Source organism: Pelophylax lessonae, assembly GCF_965119305.1.
Source record: "Pelophylax lessonae genome assembly, chromosome: 4".
NCBI lineage: Eukaryota > Metazoa > Chordata > Amphibia > Anura > Ranidae > Pelophylax > Pelophylax lessonae.
In genome coordinates this window covers 305,659,602-305,678,061 of record NC_138771.1, presented here as the reverse complement: position 1 = coordinate 305,678,061, position 18,460 = coordinate 305,659,602, and the positions used below count along the sequence as shown (strand labels likewise).

Genomic DNA, 18,460 nt, shown 5'->3' with positions numbered 1-18,460 from the left:
TGTGACAAAATGGTAAAAATGTAGTTTGGGTATAGCGTTCATGACTACACAAATGTCATTCAAAGTGCGACAGCGCTGAAATCTGACTTTATCTGTATACTGTACACATGTGGTACAGCATGCACTGTACTCTGTCACTCTGGATCTGCATGTACATAGGTGGGACAACTTTTTTTTATTGATCCTTTAGATTTATGTGAGACTCTCATGCACCATCTATACCATGTGTCTCCAAACTATGGCCTTCCAGTTGTTCAGAAACTACAATTCCCATCATGCCTAGTCCATACCCCCAACCGTCCCTGATTCGCCGGGATTGTCCCGGAAAATGGTCCGTGTCCCAGGGTCCCGGCGAATCAGGGCTGAGTCCCGGAATGGCTGTGCGGCTTGGTTCCTGCACCGCCGCAAGCAATAGTACAGCAGCCGCTCTCTCTTCTCAGCTGCCTGTAACATGCAGAGAGAGAGAGCGGAGTGCACTGAGCTCGCCCCTCCTCCTTCCTGTGTTTTCCTGTACACAGAGGAGGAGCCGGGGAGCAAGCTGCTACAACGGTCCTCTGATCTGAGGTCTGACACGATTTCAAGCATGGGAAGAGGTAGAATGTAGCTAGGGGGGGGGGAGGGGATGGACCTAGGGGAGGGATTTAGCCGGGGGGGTTGTATGGTGCTGGGGTAGATGTAGCTGGGGGGATGGATGGACCTGGGGGGATGGATGGACCTGGGGGAGGGATTTAGCCGGGGGGGTTGTATGGACCTGGGGGGGGGGGGTGGATGGACCTGGGAGAGGGATTTAGCGGGGGGGGGGGGGGTTGTATGGAGCTGGGGTGGATGTAGCTGGTGGGGATGGATGGACCTGGGGGGATGGATGGACCTGGGGGATGGACCTGGGTGGTTGTATGGAGCTGGGGGGGATGGATGGACCTGGGGGGATGGATGGATCTGGGGGAAGGATTTTGGTGAGGGGGGGTTGTATGGACCTGGGGGGGATGGATGGACCTGGGGATGGACGGACCTGGGGGAGGGATTTAGCCGGGGGGTGTATGGAGCTGGGGTGGGCATTTGGGGTGGATGTAGCTGGGGGAGAGATGGAGCTGGTATGGGCATTTGGGGTGGATGTAGCTGGGGGAGAGATGGAGCTGGGGGGTGGCTGATGGACCTGGGGGAGGGATTTTGCCAGGGGGGTAGTATGGAGCTGGGGTGGGCATTTGGGGTGGATGGAGCTGGGGGAGGGATGTAGCTGGGGGGGGTGGATGGACCGGGGGGTATATGGAGCTGGGGTGGGCATTTGGGGTGGATAGAGCTGGGGGAGGGATGTAGCTGGGGGGTGGATGGACCTGGGGGAGGTATTTAGCCAGGGGGGTGTATGGAGCTGGGGGGTAGATGGAGCTTTGTTGGGTATTTGGGGTATATGGAGCTGGGCAGGGTGTTTGGGATGGATAGAGCTGGGAAGGGAGGTTGGTAAGGGGGTGGATGGAGCTTGGGGAGGGATGTATGGAGCTGGGGTGGGCATTTGGGGTGGATGGAGCTGGGGGGGGGGTGGATGGAGCTGGGGGGTGTAGGGAGCTAAGGTGGGCATTTGGTGTGTATGGAGCTGGGGGGGAGATGGAGCTTTGTTAGGCATTTGGGGTATATGGAGCTGGGGTGGGTGTTTGGAATGGATAGAGCTGGGTTGGGAGGCTGGGAAGGGGGTGAATATAGCTGAGGGGGGGAGGGGTGTAGCTAGGGGGGTGGATGGAGCTGGGGGAGGGATGGAGCTAGAGGGGTGTATGGAGCTAGGGTGGGCATTTGGGGTGTATGGAGCTGGGGGGGTTATGGAGCTGGGGTGGGCATTTGGGTTGTATAGAGCTGGTGAGGGGGTGGATGGAGCTGGGGTGGGCATTTGGGGTGTATAGAGCTGGGGGGGATGGAGCTGGGGTGGGCTGGGGGGGGGTGGATGGAGCTGGGGTGGGCATTTGGGGTGTATAGAGCTGGGGGGTGGATGGAGCTGGGATGGGCATTTAGGGTGGATAGAGCTGGAGGGTGGATGGTGCAGAGTCCGACCCCTGCATTCTGTACATTACACACTCCTGTCCCATGTACTCTGTACATTACATACTCCTGTCTCCTGCATTCTGTACATTACATACTCCTGTCTCCTGCATTCTGTACATTACACACTCCTGTCCCATGTACTCTGTACATTACATACTCCTGTCTCCTGCATTCTGTACATTACATACTCCTGTCTCCTGCATTCTGTACATTACACACTCCTGTCCCTGTACATTACACTCTGCCGTCTCTTGCATTTTATACATTACATACTCCTGTCTCCTGCATTCTGTACATTACACTCTCCTGCACTATATACACAATATGGTACATTATATACTTCTCACCAAAGTATTTATTGTCTCAACAGTTGCTGGTTGCTATGCAGTCTCTCACTATTTTAATGAAGTTCTTCTTTAAGGTAGGCTGAGCAATCAAAGCATATTTTATGAGTACTAGGAAGTCTGGGTTTTGTTTACCCTATCCCTTAAGCCCCTCCCACTGCTAAGCAATTGGCCACACCCACAATTCGCCACAGGTTTTGTTCCTCTTTCAGTGTCCCTCATTCCGAAGTTCAAACAATGCCTCATGGGACGTGTAGTTTTGCAACTGCTGGAGGGCCGTAGTTTGGAGATCCTTTTCTATGCCATGTGTATACCATAGACTTTAACCGTGCTTCTTTAGGCCATGCTCGATATTCAGGGCAACTTAGCCACACTCATATTCACTGTGGCACACAGAGCACATCACATATCATGTCCCTTATTCCTAATTTAAAAAGTTTAAAAGTTGAGAGGTGTGTACCAAATTTCTTCCACCTCACAAGGATTCAAGGATTCTGTTCTGCGGTTTAAAATGTTAGCCCACTGAGACAACTGGGGGTAAGGGGATGCTACATACTGTATATAAAGCACTATCAGGAAAAATACCTTACAAATAAATACTTACTTAAAACTCACAAGTAACTGAATAAAAGGACCTTGGCATAAGTGGAAAAGTTGTCTTTCTGCTTCCATGGCTGATAAACCTTCCCTGGAAGGCTCACTTGTGTCAATTTTCTGTCTAGGAATATAAAAGCAATGTAACAAGCATTAGTTGGCTTTGCTGCAAATATACACCTGCAGGTGTTTTGTAAATGTTAAATGTAATGTAATTTTTAAAGTTCTAATCTATGGATGTGAGTGGAACATGGCCAGCACTGCGTAATCTGCCAGAATGTGGAGGACACTGGTGGTACCAGCACAGGCCTGTGGTCAAACAGCTAGTCTTTTTTGTTTGTATGGATGTGCTGTGTGTTTTTTTCAGTCATTTATATAGCACAAAACAAATATCGCCTAAAACCTGCAAGTTATGTTTTTTTTTAACAAATTAAGGACCAGGCCTGTTTCTGACACTTGTTTACAATTTAAAATCTGTATTTTTTGCTGGAAAATTGCTTAGAACCCCCAAACATTATATATATATATATATATATATATATATATATATATATATATATATATATACAGTGGGTACGGAAAGCATTCAGACCCCCTTAAATTTTTCACTCTTTGTTATATTGCAGCCATTTGCTAAAATCATTTAAGTTCATTCTTCTTCCTCATGAATGTACACATAGCACCCCATACTGACAGAAAAATACAGAATTGTTGACATTGTTGCAGATTTATTAAAAAAGAAAAACTGAAATATCACATGGTCCTAAGAATTCAGACCCTTTGCTGTGACACTCATATATTTAACTCAGGTGCTTTCCATTTCTTCTGATCATCCTTGAGATGGTTCTACACCTTCATTTGAGTCCAGCTGTGTTTGATTATACTGATTGGACTTGATTAGGAAAGCCACACACCTGTCTATATAAGACCTTCCAGATCACAATGCATGTCAGAGCAAATGAGAATCATGAGGTCAAAGGAACTGCCTGAAGAGCTCAGAGACAGAATTGTGGCAAGGCACAGATCTGGCCAAGGTTACAAAAAGATTTCTGCTGCACTTAAGGTTCCTAAGAGCACAGTGGCCTCCATAATCCTCAAATGGAATACGTTTGGGACAACCAGAACCCTTCCTAGAGCTGGCCGTCCGGCCAAACTGAGCTATCGGGGGGAGAAGAGCCTTGGTGAGAGAGGTAAAGAAGAACCCAAAGATCACTGTGGCTGAGCTCCAGAGATGCAGTCAGGAGATGGGAGAAAGTTGTAGAAAGTCAACCATCACTGCAGCCCTCCACCAGTCGGGGCTTTATGGCAGAGTGGCCCGACGGAAGCCTCTCCTCAGTGTAAGACACATGAAAGCCCGCATGGAATTGGCTAAAAAACACCTGAAGGACTCCAAGATGGTGAGAAATAAGATTCTCTGGTCTAATGAGACCAAAATAGAACTTTTTGGCCTTAATTCTAAGCGGTATGTGTGGAGAAAACCAGGCACTGCTCATCACCTGTCCAATACAGTCCCAACAGTGAAACATGGTGGTGGCAGCATCATGCTGTGGGGGTGTTTTTCAGCTGCAGGGACAGGACGACTGGTTGCAATCGAGGGAAAGATGAATGCGGCCAAGTACAGGGATATCCTGGACAAAAACCTTCTCCAGAGTGCTCTGGACCTCAAACTGGGCCGAAGGTTTACCTTCCAACAAGACAATGACCCTAAGCACGCACACAGCTAAAATAACGAAGGAGTGGCTTCACAACAACTCCGTGACTGTTCTTGAATGGCCCAGCCAGAGCCCTGACTTAAACCCAATTGAGCATCTCTGGAGAGACCTAAAAATGGCTGTCCACCAACCATCCAACCTGACAGAACTGGAGAGGATCTGCAAGGAGGAATGGCAGAGGATCCCCAAATCCGGGTGTGAAAGACTTGTTGCATCTTTCCCAAAAAGACTCCTGGCTGTATTAGATCAAAAGGGGGCTTCTACTAAATACTGAGCAAAGGGTCTGAATACTTAGGACCATGTGATATTTCAGTTTTTCTTTTTTAATAAATCTGCAACAATGTCAACAATTCTGTGTTTTTCTGTCAGTATGGGGTGCTATGTGTACATTCATGAGGAAGAAGAATGAACCTAAATGATTTTAGCAAATGGCTGCAATATAACAAAGAGTGAAAAATTTAAGGGGGTCTGAATACTTTCCGTACCCACTGTATATATATATATATATATATATTTTTTTTTTTAGTAGAGACCCTAGAGAATAAAATTAAGATCATTGTAATACTTTATGTCACAGCGTTTTTGCGCAGCGGTCTTACAAACACAATTTCTTTGAAAAAAATACAGTTTTTTAAATTAAAAAAATAAGAAAACAGTAAAGTTAGCCCAATTTTTCTATAATGTGAAATATGATGTTATGCTGAGTAAATTAATACCTAACATGTCATGCTTTAAAATTGCGCACACTCGTGGAATGGCGACAAACTTTGGTACTTAAAAATCTCCATAGGCGATGCTTTAAAAATTTCTAAAGGTTACCAGTTTAGAGTTGCAGAGGGGGTCTAGGGCTAGAATTATTGTCCTCACTCTAACAATCTCAGCAATGCTTCACATGTGTGGTTTGAACACCGTTTACATATGTAGTGTATGTACTTGTCTATACGTTCGCTATTGCGTGCGAGCGCAGAGGGACAGGACGCTTAAACTTTTTGTTTTCTTATCTATTTTGCTTTTTATTTTTAGACTGTCCATTTAAAAAAAATGTTTTTTGATCACTTTTATTTCCATTACAAGGAATGTAAACATCCCTTGTAAAAGAAATGAGCAGGACAGGGCATCTTTAATGTAAGATCTTGGGTCAAAAAGACCTCAGATCTCACATTTACACTGAAAAGCAATAGAAAAAAAAAAAAAAGTCATTTTTTTACATGAAAAAAAAAAAGGCACTCTTAGGCAGAAGTGACGTTTGATGTCGCTCTGGTCCTCCAAGGGAGTCGAGTGGGGGCCATTTTGCCCATGCGCACAGAGAATTGGATCATTTTCCCTGCTATCGACGGCGGGGAAACAGTGGGTGGGGGCACCTCTCCTGCAGCCCATAAAAGTGATCCCGTGGCTGGGACCACTTTGAGCCCCGGTTCACACTTCTGCGAGTGCCGGGTTCGCATGTAATGTCGGAGCGCACTGCTCCGACATTACATGCGATCAGCTGTGCGGTGCGAGTTTAGCCATACAGTTTGTATGGCTAAATTCGCATCGCACCCGGAGCAAACACGCACAGGAGGCATTTTTGCAGCCGCATCAGGATCGGATCGCACAGCGGTTCACACTTGTGCGATCCGCTCCTGTGCGAACTGCACGATCGCACTGCGATATGCGATCAAACTGGGGGTGTCGTTAAGATTACATTGACACCCCCAGCGTATCGCATATGGCAGTGTGAACTGCCGGGGGTGCGTGTGCGATGCGGGAACAGGCTGCGAATTCGCAGCCTTCCCGCATCGCATAAATGTGAACCGAGCCTTATGTTAAAGCGGACTGTAAGTGATTAAATGTTAAAAGCCAAATGCTTATGGCAGCACATTGTAAAAACCTCTATGGATAGAACAAGAATCTTTATTAAGCTGAAAGCAAGCATATTGAGAAAAAGTTCTGATGAAGACTTCAGTGCCAAACCTGCTGAGACTATTCTGGATTTAATTCTTCTTTAGAGAACAGACAAGTATTTCTCAACCTTTTTCTAGTCAGCACCCTTGAAAACCAGGAGTGTTCCTGACATGCGGACAACCGAGCTGCTCTTTAGCAGACATGCAGGGGTGTCATTAATTCCTATTAGTACCCACACACACAATTTTAGTGCGTTTTTGGTGCAGCGCAATTTTAAAAAAAGGGTCGAGGACCTCTTTCCCTGCATTTTTGTGAATATGGCAGCCCATTGAAATGAATAGGCTGCACTACATGCAGCACGCACCCGCACAGACATGAACCAAGGGCTCTCTTTCATGTGAGGTTGGGTGACAGTAAAGCCATGTGGTTGAGCTACATTTTTATCACCATTGCACCACGGTGATGCTGTATTTAGGAGGTTAAAACAGGCATTGATGAGGCGACATATTGCCTCTTCACCACCTGTCAAATTTAGAGGAGCAGCTGTCCTTGCCGCTATTATGAACGAGCCCCAATAAAACAGTTCTGATCATACAGGATTAGGTGTCAGGATTAAAATAACATGCATACACAACACACGCATGTAAACACACACATAAATACACTCCCATATAAACACATATATACACACACATATAAACACACACACACACACACACACACACACATACATACACACAGAAAGCCTTTTTAAAAATTGCAGTACTCTACATGTACTGGCACTGCCATTCACTGCACTGTAGGGGGAGGTGGAGAGTACAGCACATACTCGGAAAGATACCTTCCCCATCCACTGCTTTTACTTTCCTGATCAAGCTCCTTGTACAGTTTAACAGAAGAGTGGGATCCACATGCCTTTCTCCACCAGGATACTGCGGCACCCCTGACAACCTCAGGCGGAACTCCCAGGGTGCCGCAGCATCCTGGTTGAGAAAGACTGGAATAGAGGATGGCCCTAATACACAAGGCTTAACAGTAAGGGTTGAAATCTAATTTTGGATATTTAAACATGGAGCATACAGTAAATAGCTATTTCTAGACCTTTCTTCAGTTTCTTCCAACATTCTTTTCATAAAGCTCAGTCTTGACCGACTCTTCAGTTTATTTACAAATGCAATGTAGTCCACCAGTCCATCCTTCCTCCTCAGGTTAAACCTAATGATGCAATCATATAATTTAAATAATGAAAATATAATAACGTTCTATGGATGCTACATTGATTTATACAAATAAATTAAAGGACATGTAGCATTGACAGATGTATAAACTACTTAGAAATATTTTGATGAATAAATCACCATAGCAAACAATAATGTAGCACCCCTGACTTGTGGAAGCATGGTGGTACCCCCAAAGACAGGGTGGGCTGACATTTCAGTTTAGGGGTAGATCACTTAAGAACAGCGGGACATGTAGACAGATGGAGCCAGTCACTTTTTGGTGAAACAAAAAGGGATTTTATTATTCACTGTCTATCTTAGAGAGGGTTAGGGTTACAGATGCTTAGGACTTCAGCAGAACTCTGATTCTTCACTTGTCACAGCACAGGAAAAGAGCCTTTATGTCGAGAATAACACTCCTGTGTTAGAGCTCTTTAGCAGACCTCACCAGTAGCAACATCTTTTTAGTCCAGGAGAATCAACCAGCTCTACCTCACGAGATTCTAGCCTAAAAGCCCTGCAGTCACCTCCAGTAGGATCCTCCTCTGGGACTCAATCCTGTATCCAGGAAGGAACAAGAACAGGTCTCAAATCCAGGCCCAAGCACACCCAGCCCCCTTTAGGCAGACGTGGCTGAAAATAGCAGCTAAAGTACATGCACCATCCCTAAGCCTGAGACTGGGGGGAAGAGAATTTGTATCAGCCAGCCCCAATAACATTCAGATGGGAAGGGAAAAAGGAGGGAAGACACATTTTTACAAGTTCAATAGAAAAAACAAAGAAACAAGAACAACATAGAAGTAGTAAATAGACATTGTACAATATTTCCTAACTAACAGACACTGTACTGCAAAGCAAGTATCACCCTTCTTGTTTGAAAGGTCTCTAGACCAACTGCAGAGGGAGACATAAACACAGCAGCTAATGACAACACTTTTCTCGCTTGTTGATTCTTTCCACCTGTAGAGGGAAGAGAACCAAAACAACAGCAAAGTCTCAAAACATAGGTGAAGGCCCCATTCCCTAGAGAGTGACGGCAATTACATCACCCAGGCGGACCAAATTTTGTAAAACTTCTTAGGACAGTTGCGACCCAAATATGTCAGTTTATACATTGGTAAAGTGGTATTTACCATTGCATTCCATGCAGAAATCATGGGAGGGTCAGGTGCTTTCTAGCTAGACAATATAGTTTTCCTTGCGTAGTATGTTGCATAAAATATAAACAGTTTAGTGTGTGTATTAGTAGGCAAGGGGTCTGTCATCCTCAGTAAGAGAATCAAGGGATCAAGATTAAGGGACACCCCACTAATCTTACTAATGTCAGCAACCACCGCCCCCGCCATAAGTTTTGAAGAAATGGACATGACCATACCATGTTAATGAAGTTTCCCACCTCTCCGCGGCATCGCGGGCATTTGCAACTCTCCTAATAACGATCCTCTGCAACCAAAATAACTTTAGCAATTTTCTGGGTTCACTCCTCCCAGGAGACACACAAGACTCAGATGACATAATAATAGAGATCCCATGATCTGTTGTGGTGGAGGCAGACGTACCTCAGCTCTAGCAAATAACTTACATTAGCTTTTTCATCCCACAGATACTGCACTAATGGGACCTTGGGTTTAAGGGCAGTTGGCACATCCCTTGCAAGATAGCTCCCTTTCAGACATAACCTTAGCTGAAGCAGGGCTGCCTTCAAACACAGGGTCTCCATCCTTGACTTCTGATCATCACCATTCCGGTGGCACAGATTTTTTAGAAGAGGAGCTGAAGAAATGGTCTGAGAGGATGTGAGAGTCAGACTCTGTAGAACACATCTCAGCCAGCACATAAGGAGTACTGTTTTTTTATAGTCTCTGACACACTCACTTCCCCAGCTGACTTACTCACGAAAGTTGCTGACACTGGTGAGACACAGGACCAGCTTCTTCCAAAGCCACGGTATAAAAGGGCATACTAACTGGACTGGAAGTGATGCATGGACAATAATCCCTGACTACAACACCTTTAGTAACTGAAGTGCCTTCAGTGTCCTCAGCTGCAACTGTTGATGCAGGCAGATCTGGATCCAGCTGTAGCATGCTAACTGGCAATGATGGCAGCAGGAACTGGCACTTCCACAGCAGCAGCAGTAGTGGTGGCTGGTGCGGTCCCTTCCATGGTGGCCAAATTATGCACCGAGTCCAATTGCATAAGCTGTGCAGGTAGTGACGGTAGAACAACTTCTAATAGCAGCTCCAGGGGCATACAGAGGTGGCAAACCCAGAGCACTGGCCGCAGACGACTCCTAGGGCTTCATAGCTTTGAGCTGTGTAGAGAGCCAGCTTCCCACGGGGTATCAGTTGAATCCCCATGTCTGTGTCCATGTCACCTCTTTGGATGCAACCAGCCCAGCAGTAATCCTTGGGCAGTGGTGGACCAGAATTAAGGAACCCAGACATGGCTCATAAAGGCCACGGTTTCCTCAAACAGTGGGGTCAAACTTCTTCCACATGCAGCCTCTGCAGTAACTGTTGTGCAACTGGGGTTGCCACCTCATCCCTTTAAACAAGGACACACAATAATTACACAGGTTCTGTGGCTGATTAAAGTGGTAATTAAACTCACTTAGTGCCTGATGTGCATTATTTTAGCATCAGAACCTGTGTAAATAATATGTGTCCTGGTTTAAAGGGAAGAGGTGGCAACCCTATGCGCACCTCTCTGTAGACACACTCACGATTCCAGGGTGGCAAAGGCAGTGGCTGACTCCCCCTATCATCTATGCTTGATCATGCAGTTCAGGCATGCCCAGACTTGTTAGTGCCAAATCCTCCCTTCCTGGGCACTCACAGTTCTGCTCATAACCATCTCACTACCTGGGAAAAGTAATAAAAGCCACAGGTGAAGTTCTCCAAAAAACCCAGGCGTGGGGATATTACACTGACTCTTTCCTAACAAAATTCTTAAATATTTAAGCCCCGTACACACGTACCGATGGTCGGCTTACAAATGTTCCTCTTTTCTCCCCGGGATGTCGGTGTCTGCTGAAAAGTGCAAAGACAGCACAAGGACAGCACAAGAATTTTGTCCGCCGACTGCAGAAGTGATGTCATGTAATGGTTAACTTTCCCTGTGTTTTCTATTTTCTGAGCATGCCCAGTCTTGCAAAACTGCGGTCTGTCGGCCGAATTGTGTACTGACAGGCGAACAATCGTCCGTTCTGGTGTCGGCATACAAAAATTTTCATGTTTGCAAGAAAGACTTTTGTCCGCGGATTGTGCGCAGACATCTGTCGGAGGCACCATACTAACATGCGTACAATCGGCAGATCCTTCGTCCACCGACTTTTGTAAGCCGACGATCGGTACGTGTGTACGGGCCTTTATAGTCAGTTGCAAAGGGCAACCACATCAGAAATAACGCCGAGACTCGCATTGGGCGCCAAAAATGTAGCACAAAAAAGTATGCCCATAGATAAAGCCTACACATCACAATGCAGATATTTATTTGGATAGAGTGGGAAACGATAAGAACCCCTGTCTACTTTAATTGCTGTTTTCTTTTTAGGGATATTTCAACTCCCCTCTGACTTCCCAATTGACTACCGGAAAATAGGGACAAAAGTAGAAAAAAAAACCTGACAGCAATTCTAGTCAATACTTTCGGGGGAAATAATTGGTTTACATTTAACTTTTGTGGGATTTTTAAACATTTTTTATTTTAAACTTGTTTGCAGTGCCATAAGCCCCACACTGAAAATCAGTGTATCATTCCCACACTGTACATCACTTTGTATTTGCTGTAGCACACACAGTACTGTTGAAGGAATATTGTCTCACTTGCTTACCTGGCCAGCAAATGTTCCAGATCCACAGCCGTCATGGGAATGTTAAAATTTTGCAGAACAAGTCGAAATTCAGATCTGCTTGTCTGGAAAAGAATAAGGCATTAGTATTTAATTAGTTATCCAAATTACAGGCTTCCCTAAGCGTTCTTTATTTATGACTGCAGAATGCCATATTCATGCATATTATAGTGTTTCAGAGTCAAACAGGGTCACTTCTCAGTGACACAGCTGAAAATTTTGATGTTCAAGCTAGACATATGCCGGTTTTCGGTAATTCGATATATCGCGGTATTGCATAGCCACGGTATTGTTATTGTGGCATTTTTAAAATACCGAGTTTCTCTGTCAAGTCTGCCTGACTTGTGAATTGATACATTTCAGTGAGCTGGATGACTCATTCACTCACACAGCTAACCCCTTTCAGCATTAAGTCTCCTAACTATAAACAAAAATGATTACATTTGTATCTTTTCCTTCCCTCTGCCAGGGAGAAAGGAAGTTTAACCTCTTAAAGACTGGATCTTTTTCTGACACTTGTTGCTTGCAAGTTAAAATCAGTTTTTTTTTTTGCTAGAAAAGTACTTAGAACCCCCAAACATTTTATATATTTTTTTAGCAGAGACCCTACAGAATAAAATGGCGATTGTTGTAATATTTTATGTCACACTGTATTTGCGCAGCAGTCTTTCAAACGCAATGATTAGACTTTAATGAATAAAAAAAAAAAAAAAACGTAACAGTAAAGTTATCCCAATTTTTTTTTTTTTGTTACACAGAGAATCGTGAGAGAATCGTGATCTTTATTCCAAGCTAAAAAATCGTGATTCTCATTTTGGCCAGAATCGTGCAGGTCTAATATACACACACACACACACACGCATAGCAGCCCACATTACATTATTATATAGCCATCAAGCAGTGTCTGGCCTACCTGGTGATGACTGGTCCTGGCGCTCTGATCCGATGGCCTGGTCTTTAAAGGGGCAAATCCTTGCGATCCAGAAGTGGTTAAACCTGCAGGAGGACCGGTGTTTTTATCTATTAATGACTTTACTATTGCTTTAGGCCTGGTTCACATGTATGCGGGTTGGTGGTTCACATGTATGCGGGTTGGTGGTTCACATGTATGCGGGTTGGCGGCCCACATTTGCACAGGCATAGCAGCCCATTGATTTGAACGGGCTGCTATGCCCTCATTTTCCGCAGAAAAAAGGTGCATGCAGCATTTTTTTAAAATTCAGTGGCCTTGAAATCCATCCTGCTTTTGCACCATGCGACTAACCTGCAGTTCCTGCTCTGGCAAGCTTTCTGCATTTTTTGTATACGTGGGCACGGCATTTAAAAATAAACAGTTTGCGTGTGCAGCAACGGCAGGTAAGTCGCATGGTGCAAAAGAAGGATGGATTTCATGGCCACTGCATTTTTTTAAATTCTGCATGCACCTTTTTTCAGCTGAAAACGCAGGCATAGCAGCTCAAGCCCATTCACATCAATGGGCTGCTATTCCTGTGCAAATGTGGGCCCCCAACCCGCATACATGTGAACCAGGCCTAAAGCAATAGTAAAGTCATTTATAAACAACACCTCCTTCAGGTTTAACCACTTCTTGACCACAAGGATTTGCCCTCTTAATGACCAGGCCATCGGATCGGAGCCGAGCGCCAGGACCAGTTATCACCAGTTAGGCCAGACACTGCTTGATGACCTATTTTAGGCCTGGTTCACAGAGTCTGTACTGACTGACTATATAATAATGTGCAAAAGTGAACCAAAGCCCCTAAATTCAGCAATGAAATTGAAGTAAGGTGGAAATTTAATAATTTAAATTTAATAATAGAATACCGTGATAATACCGTATACCGTGGCAAAACCTTAATCAATTAATCGCAGCATGAAAATCTGATACCGTCACAAGCCTAGTTCAAGCACACCTTGGAACCTTGACAATTCTTTCTTACTATTGTTGCCAAAATGTATTAGGCAATCCAGTGTAGCTTGATGAATGTACATCAAGGAATCTTTTAGGCCCCATTCACACTAGTGCGACTTGTCCCGCGATTTTGGACCGCAAAACCGCATGACAAGTCGTTTTCCATTATTTTCAATGAGCCCCATTCATATCAGTGCGTTTTGAAGTTGCACCGACTTCAAAGTAGTTCCTGCACTACTTTGCCACGATTTTAATGCGTTTTGAGGCATATAGCCTTGCCATTGCTTTCAAAATCGCGGCAAAGTCGTGGCAAAATCACGCCGAGAAATCGCGGCAAAATCGCGGTAAAATTGCGTCGCATAAGTGTGAAAGGGGCCTTAAATGAATAATGGCCTGTACATATTTTGTTCTTTGTTTATAATGGTCCAGATTAGAAAAATTCAATATTTTAATACCCACATCGTTTTTCAGCAAAAAAAATTAAAAAAATTAAATTTGTGACTGCCTAAAAACTCAGATTTTTAAGTCTTACTTTTACCTGACATATAATGGAGCCCCAATGCAAATCCAAACTCCTTTCCCCCAGGCTGCAGAAATGGACCTCTGCTCTTTCAGTGAGAGCAGAGATCTTTTGCAGTGGTCTGACATGCTCCCCACCCCACACCCAGTCAGTTCTATACTTATTGCAGAGCTCTGTTACCCAGTATAGAAGTGTTGTCAGATTTTGTCTTATATGTTGGAAAATTGTATGAGAGCAGCGATTTCTCAGCAGCGATCTGATGTGTCCCCCCCTCCCCCCCCCACTCCCCTGCTGAGTCACAGTTAATGCTCATGTTTCATGCTGATTGCATCGTTCTATTAAGCTAAATGTTCAGGTGGGACAAAAGAAAATAATAAATTCCTGTATCCATGCTAAATGAGCTAATAGGCTAAGGAGTCTCCCCGGCCACCTATTGTATTCAGACAGCTGCAGCATTAATGGGTTTCTGACATATATGTGCATAGCCAATTGCATTAGGGTGTGCACCTCAAAGCTCAAACACATATGTGTGTGTGCATGTGTATATATACTGACTGTGTCAGTAGAGCAGTGGACAGTGACAGTAGGGCAGAGATTGGTGTCAGTAGTTTTTATTTTTATTATTTTATTATTTATTATTTTTACAATTTTATTATTTTTATTATTTTTACTATTTTTTTTAGGAGCCATGTTAGGGGGCTTTGGTGAAATATCAGGGGTTACTTTAAACTGGGGGAATCTGTGCCACACAGGATGATAAGAGTGTGCCCAGGCACACCTGGCACAGCCTGTACGCACCCCCATGGTTTCTGAATACCCAAACATTTAGGCTTGGTTCACACTGGTGCAAATTGGATGCCGGTTTTCCCGCACCCAATTTGCATGTCAGGAGAGTGTGACAAGCTCTCAATGGGCCGGGGATGGCTGTGGAGCACTTTGCAGATAGGTCCTGTGCATCTTCTTGTCTATTTCAGGTCCGAATTAAGCCAAACATTTGGATCTGAAACTGTGAACAGGGATGCACCAGACCCCCTGCAGTGAGCTGCTCTGTGCACAGTGTGAACCCAGCCTCACTGCTTTGATAGGATGTAATCACTGTTTGCCCGACAATTCTTTGCCCGGCTCCTTTGATTTTTCATCTGATAGGGCCACAAACAACTGAAATTTCAACCAATTCAGCAGGAAATTGTTTGAGCTTTTGGCAAGCTTGGGGGGGGGGGGGATTGGGGGGCTGTAGTTAGAATGTGTCCGAAATGTTGGCAAATCACTTGGCACATATTAAATAATAATAAAATGCATAAACTGCTTTCCTAAATGCTTGAAACCTACCTACTTATAGCTTACTAGCTGTCATCTTTAATGTGTCCGAAATGTTGGCAAATCATTTGGCACCCATGAAATAATAAGAAAAGTGCATAAACTGCTTTCCTAAATGCTTGAAACCTGCCAACTTACAGCTTACTAGCTGTCGCCTTTATTTTGAATGGGGGTGGTTGGAATGAATGCAGCCAGCAGACATGACAGAAGGAATCCCAGTGATTGCCAGGAAAACGAGCTGCCTGCATATGTACTCTCCCATTTGTTTGCACTGAAACTTGCTGTTTGTTGAGCCATACACTCACTGCCTGCCTGTGTTTCTACAAATACCCAGTCTTATGCGTAGGCAATCAGTTGACTAAGATTTTGCATTGTGCCCATTTATACACATAAATACACTTAATTTGGAAATAATGGCAACATGATTTCATTGCCTGCTCACTGGAGAATATTTTTCAAAAAATCCTATCAGGAAAAGCAGATTTTTTTTTACCCCCTCTCTGTTTAAATAAATCCAAGTAATAGGAAAAAGTGTTTGTATCACATATTTGGAATTATTTATGTGTCATTTTAAAGCTGCTAAAATTCAAACCTACTTTGTTTCCAAGAAAGCACTGAGTGGGGAAATAAATGCCTTTTAGGTCGTTAATTTTCTCTGAGTGGACGTAAGTGTTATTAAGTATTCTGAATCGGCTTTTTAAAGCTGGCATGGGAACAGCAACTCAGCTGACTCTTCTGCATATTATGATTGCAATTCTCAAACCAAAATGTAGCCAATAAATGTATCATTTAGGGGAATCTGTGTCACGTGCCACATTAGTTGTCCTTATTTTACACTGTCACAAATATTGTACCTTTTCTTTTATAAGAAAAATAAAATTCAAACTGAGATCCCCATCCTTTGATGGCAAAGCGTTTGTATACAGTTTTTTTAAATATTCACAAGTCTTAGATTTCTTGGATTTCTCAACCTGACTAGGTCAACTTGGGTAAGCCCGATCAGATCAGCTTGGAGCTTACAAGGACCTTTTTCTTTTTTCTGTGGTTGATGAATCTAGCAGGATTATCAAAGGAAATGTGAGTATAAAAATGGGGTGGGGGGGGGGGGGGGCAAGTGAATGGGGAATGGGGAAAGAACAGTTTCACTATATAGTGTAACAAACACAAAACAAAAATGTTTAAATATTGCAAATGAACAGATTTTACCTGAGTCTGCATTCATTTTTTCCACCTATTTATTTTGCCAGTAACACACCTCATATCCTATAGTGACAAACCTCACTCATCATACTGTATCTATTGAGTAGCATTACAGTCACCCTAGGCTGCACCCATTCCCTCCATTACTTCCCTTTCCTACATTGCTTTGGAGGGTTGTAGTTCACAGTAGATAGCTGGGAAAGCTGCTAACATTGCTAAAAAGTTTTAGTTCAGTACATAGGAAATTACAAGGCCTCAAGATTTCTGGCAAGATAAACAGGTAAAAAAAAAAAAAAAAAAACGAATGCAGTCACCATATTTAATTATTTCCCGGTTATTCTTTATATTAGTGTTGAACCACAGAAAGGGTTAGAACCACATTTACATTCTTATTGGGGTTCTACTTTTATTTGAGTTACTAAAAGCACTTAATGTTTTGAATTTGGTGAATTAGCTTGATATAGGTCAAATTATGCCTCGTGTGATTTGATTTGCTCATACCAGTGGCCGAACTACCAGGGTTGCAAAGGTCATACTTGTGCCTGGGCCCTGGAGTTCCGCCACTGTGGGGGGAGGGAGGGGGGCAAGAGGCTCGACTCTGGCTCCCCAGCGGCTGCAGGGCTCTGAGCTGTGAGTGTCTCTCTCACAGCCCAGAGCCAGCACTGACAGTTCCCCACTCCTTCAGCAAGGATGGAAGAGGAGAGAGAGAGCTGATCAGCTTCTCCTTCTCCTTCCCGCTCCTCCTGTGTCTGTTCCGCCTACACTCCCAGGTAGCGTTGTTCCTCAGAGAAGGGGAAGTGTGGGCAGGAAGTTTGAAGCAGAGCAGTCAGAAGAGGAAAGGTGTTGACAGATGCTCACCATCCATCCACTGTAAGTCAAGTGTCCCCCATCCCTTCTCTCTCCTGCCTCCGAGTGAGTACTAATGTTTAGAGGGACTCTGATGAGGAGGTGCTCTGTGGACTCTCATGTAGGGGGGGCTTTGGTGAGCAGAGACCCTCCTACTTCGGAATTCCCCTTTACAACAGAGCCCACAGCATTCCCCCTTACATCAGAGCCCCCCTTAAATCAGGGTTCCCCTTTACATTCCAGAGTTCAGAGTTCCTGCAGACTCTGATGTAAGGGGGCTCTGCAGACTCTGATGTAAGGGACACTCTGCAGACTCTGATTTAAGGGGGCTCTGTGGACTCTGATGGAAGGGGGACTCTGCACACTCTGATGTAAGGGGGCTCTGCACACTCTGATGTAAGGGGTGTTCTGTAGACCCTGATTTCAGCGGCGTTCTGCAGAGTCTGATGTAAGGGGGCTCTGTGGACTCTGATGTAAGGGGTGCTCTGCAAACTTTGATATAAGGGGTGCTCTGGGACCCCCGATTAAAGGGGAATGCTGGGAACTCTGATGTAAGAGGGGGCTCTGGTTGCCAGAGACCCCCTTATATTACAGTTCCTGTTTACACCAGAGTCTGCAGTGTTTCTTCTTACATCAGAGTTCTCAGTGTTCCCCCTTAAATTGGATTCCCCAGAATTATCCCTTACATTGGAATCTACAGAGTTGCCTCTTTACAGTGTAAAGGAACTCAGATGTAAGGGGAAACTCTGTGGGTTCAAATGTAAGGGGAAACTCTGCGGATTTAGATGTGAAGGGGAATGCTGTGGATTCAGATGTAAAGGGGGAACTATGTGGACTCTGATGTAAGGGGGAACTCTTGTGATAATCCATATGATTAAAAATGTTATATATGTGTAGTGTATGATACAAAAAAAATGTTGCCATGCACCGCTAAAGTGTTTGGATTTGGCTTGAAGAAAAGGTAGCAACCCTAACCAAGATGGCAGGAGGGAGGCCCATTGTGGGACTGTAATAAAGGGCCCTGCAATGG

At 44.4% G+C, this 18,460-nt stretch overlaps 1 protein-coding gene across 1 annotated transcript in view; it reads right to left on the bottom strand.

Annotated features, from left to right (window-relative positions):
- Nucleotides 1-18,460, bottom strand: part of LOC309553515 (EF-hand calcium-binding domain-containing protein 6-like) — a gene marked incomplete at both ends in the record, with an annotated part of 129,871 nt that overhangs the window by 23,217 nt on the left and 88,194 nt on the right. The window contains 3 exons of the mRNA XM_082254753.1: nt 2,977-3,090; nt 7,664-7,777; nt 11,618-11,700. Coding sequence (XP_082110879.1) covers nt 2,977-3,090; nt 7,664-7,777; nt 11,618-11,700 — 311 coding nt within the window. The remainder of the gene's footprint in view (nt 1-2,976; nt 3,091-7,663; nt 7,778-11,617; nt 11,701-18,460) is intronic.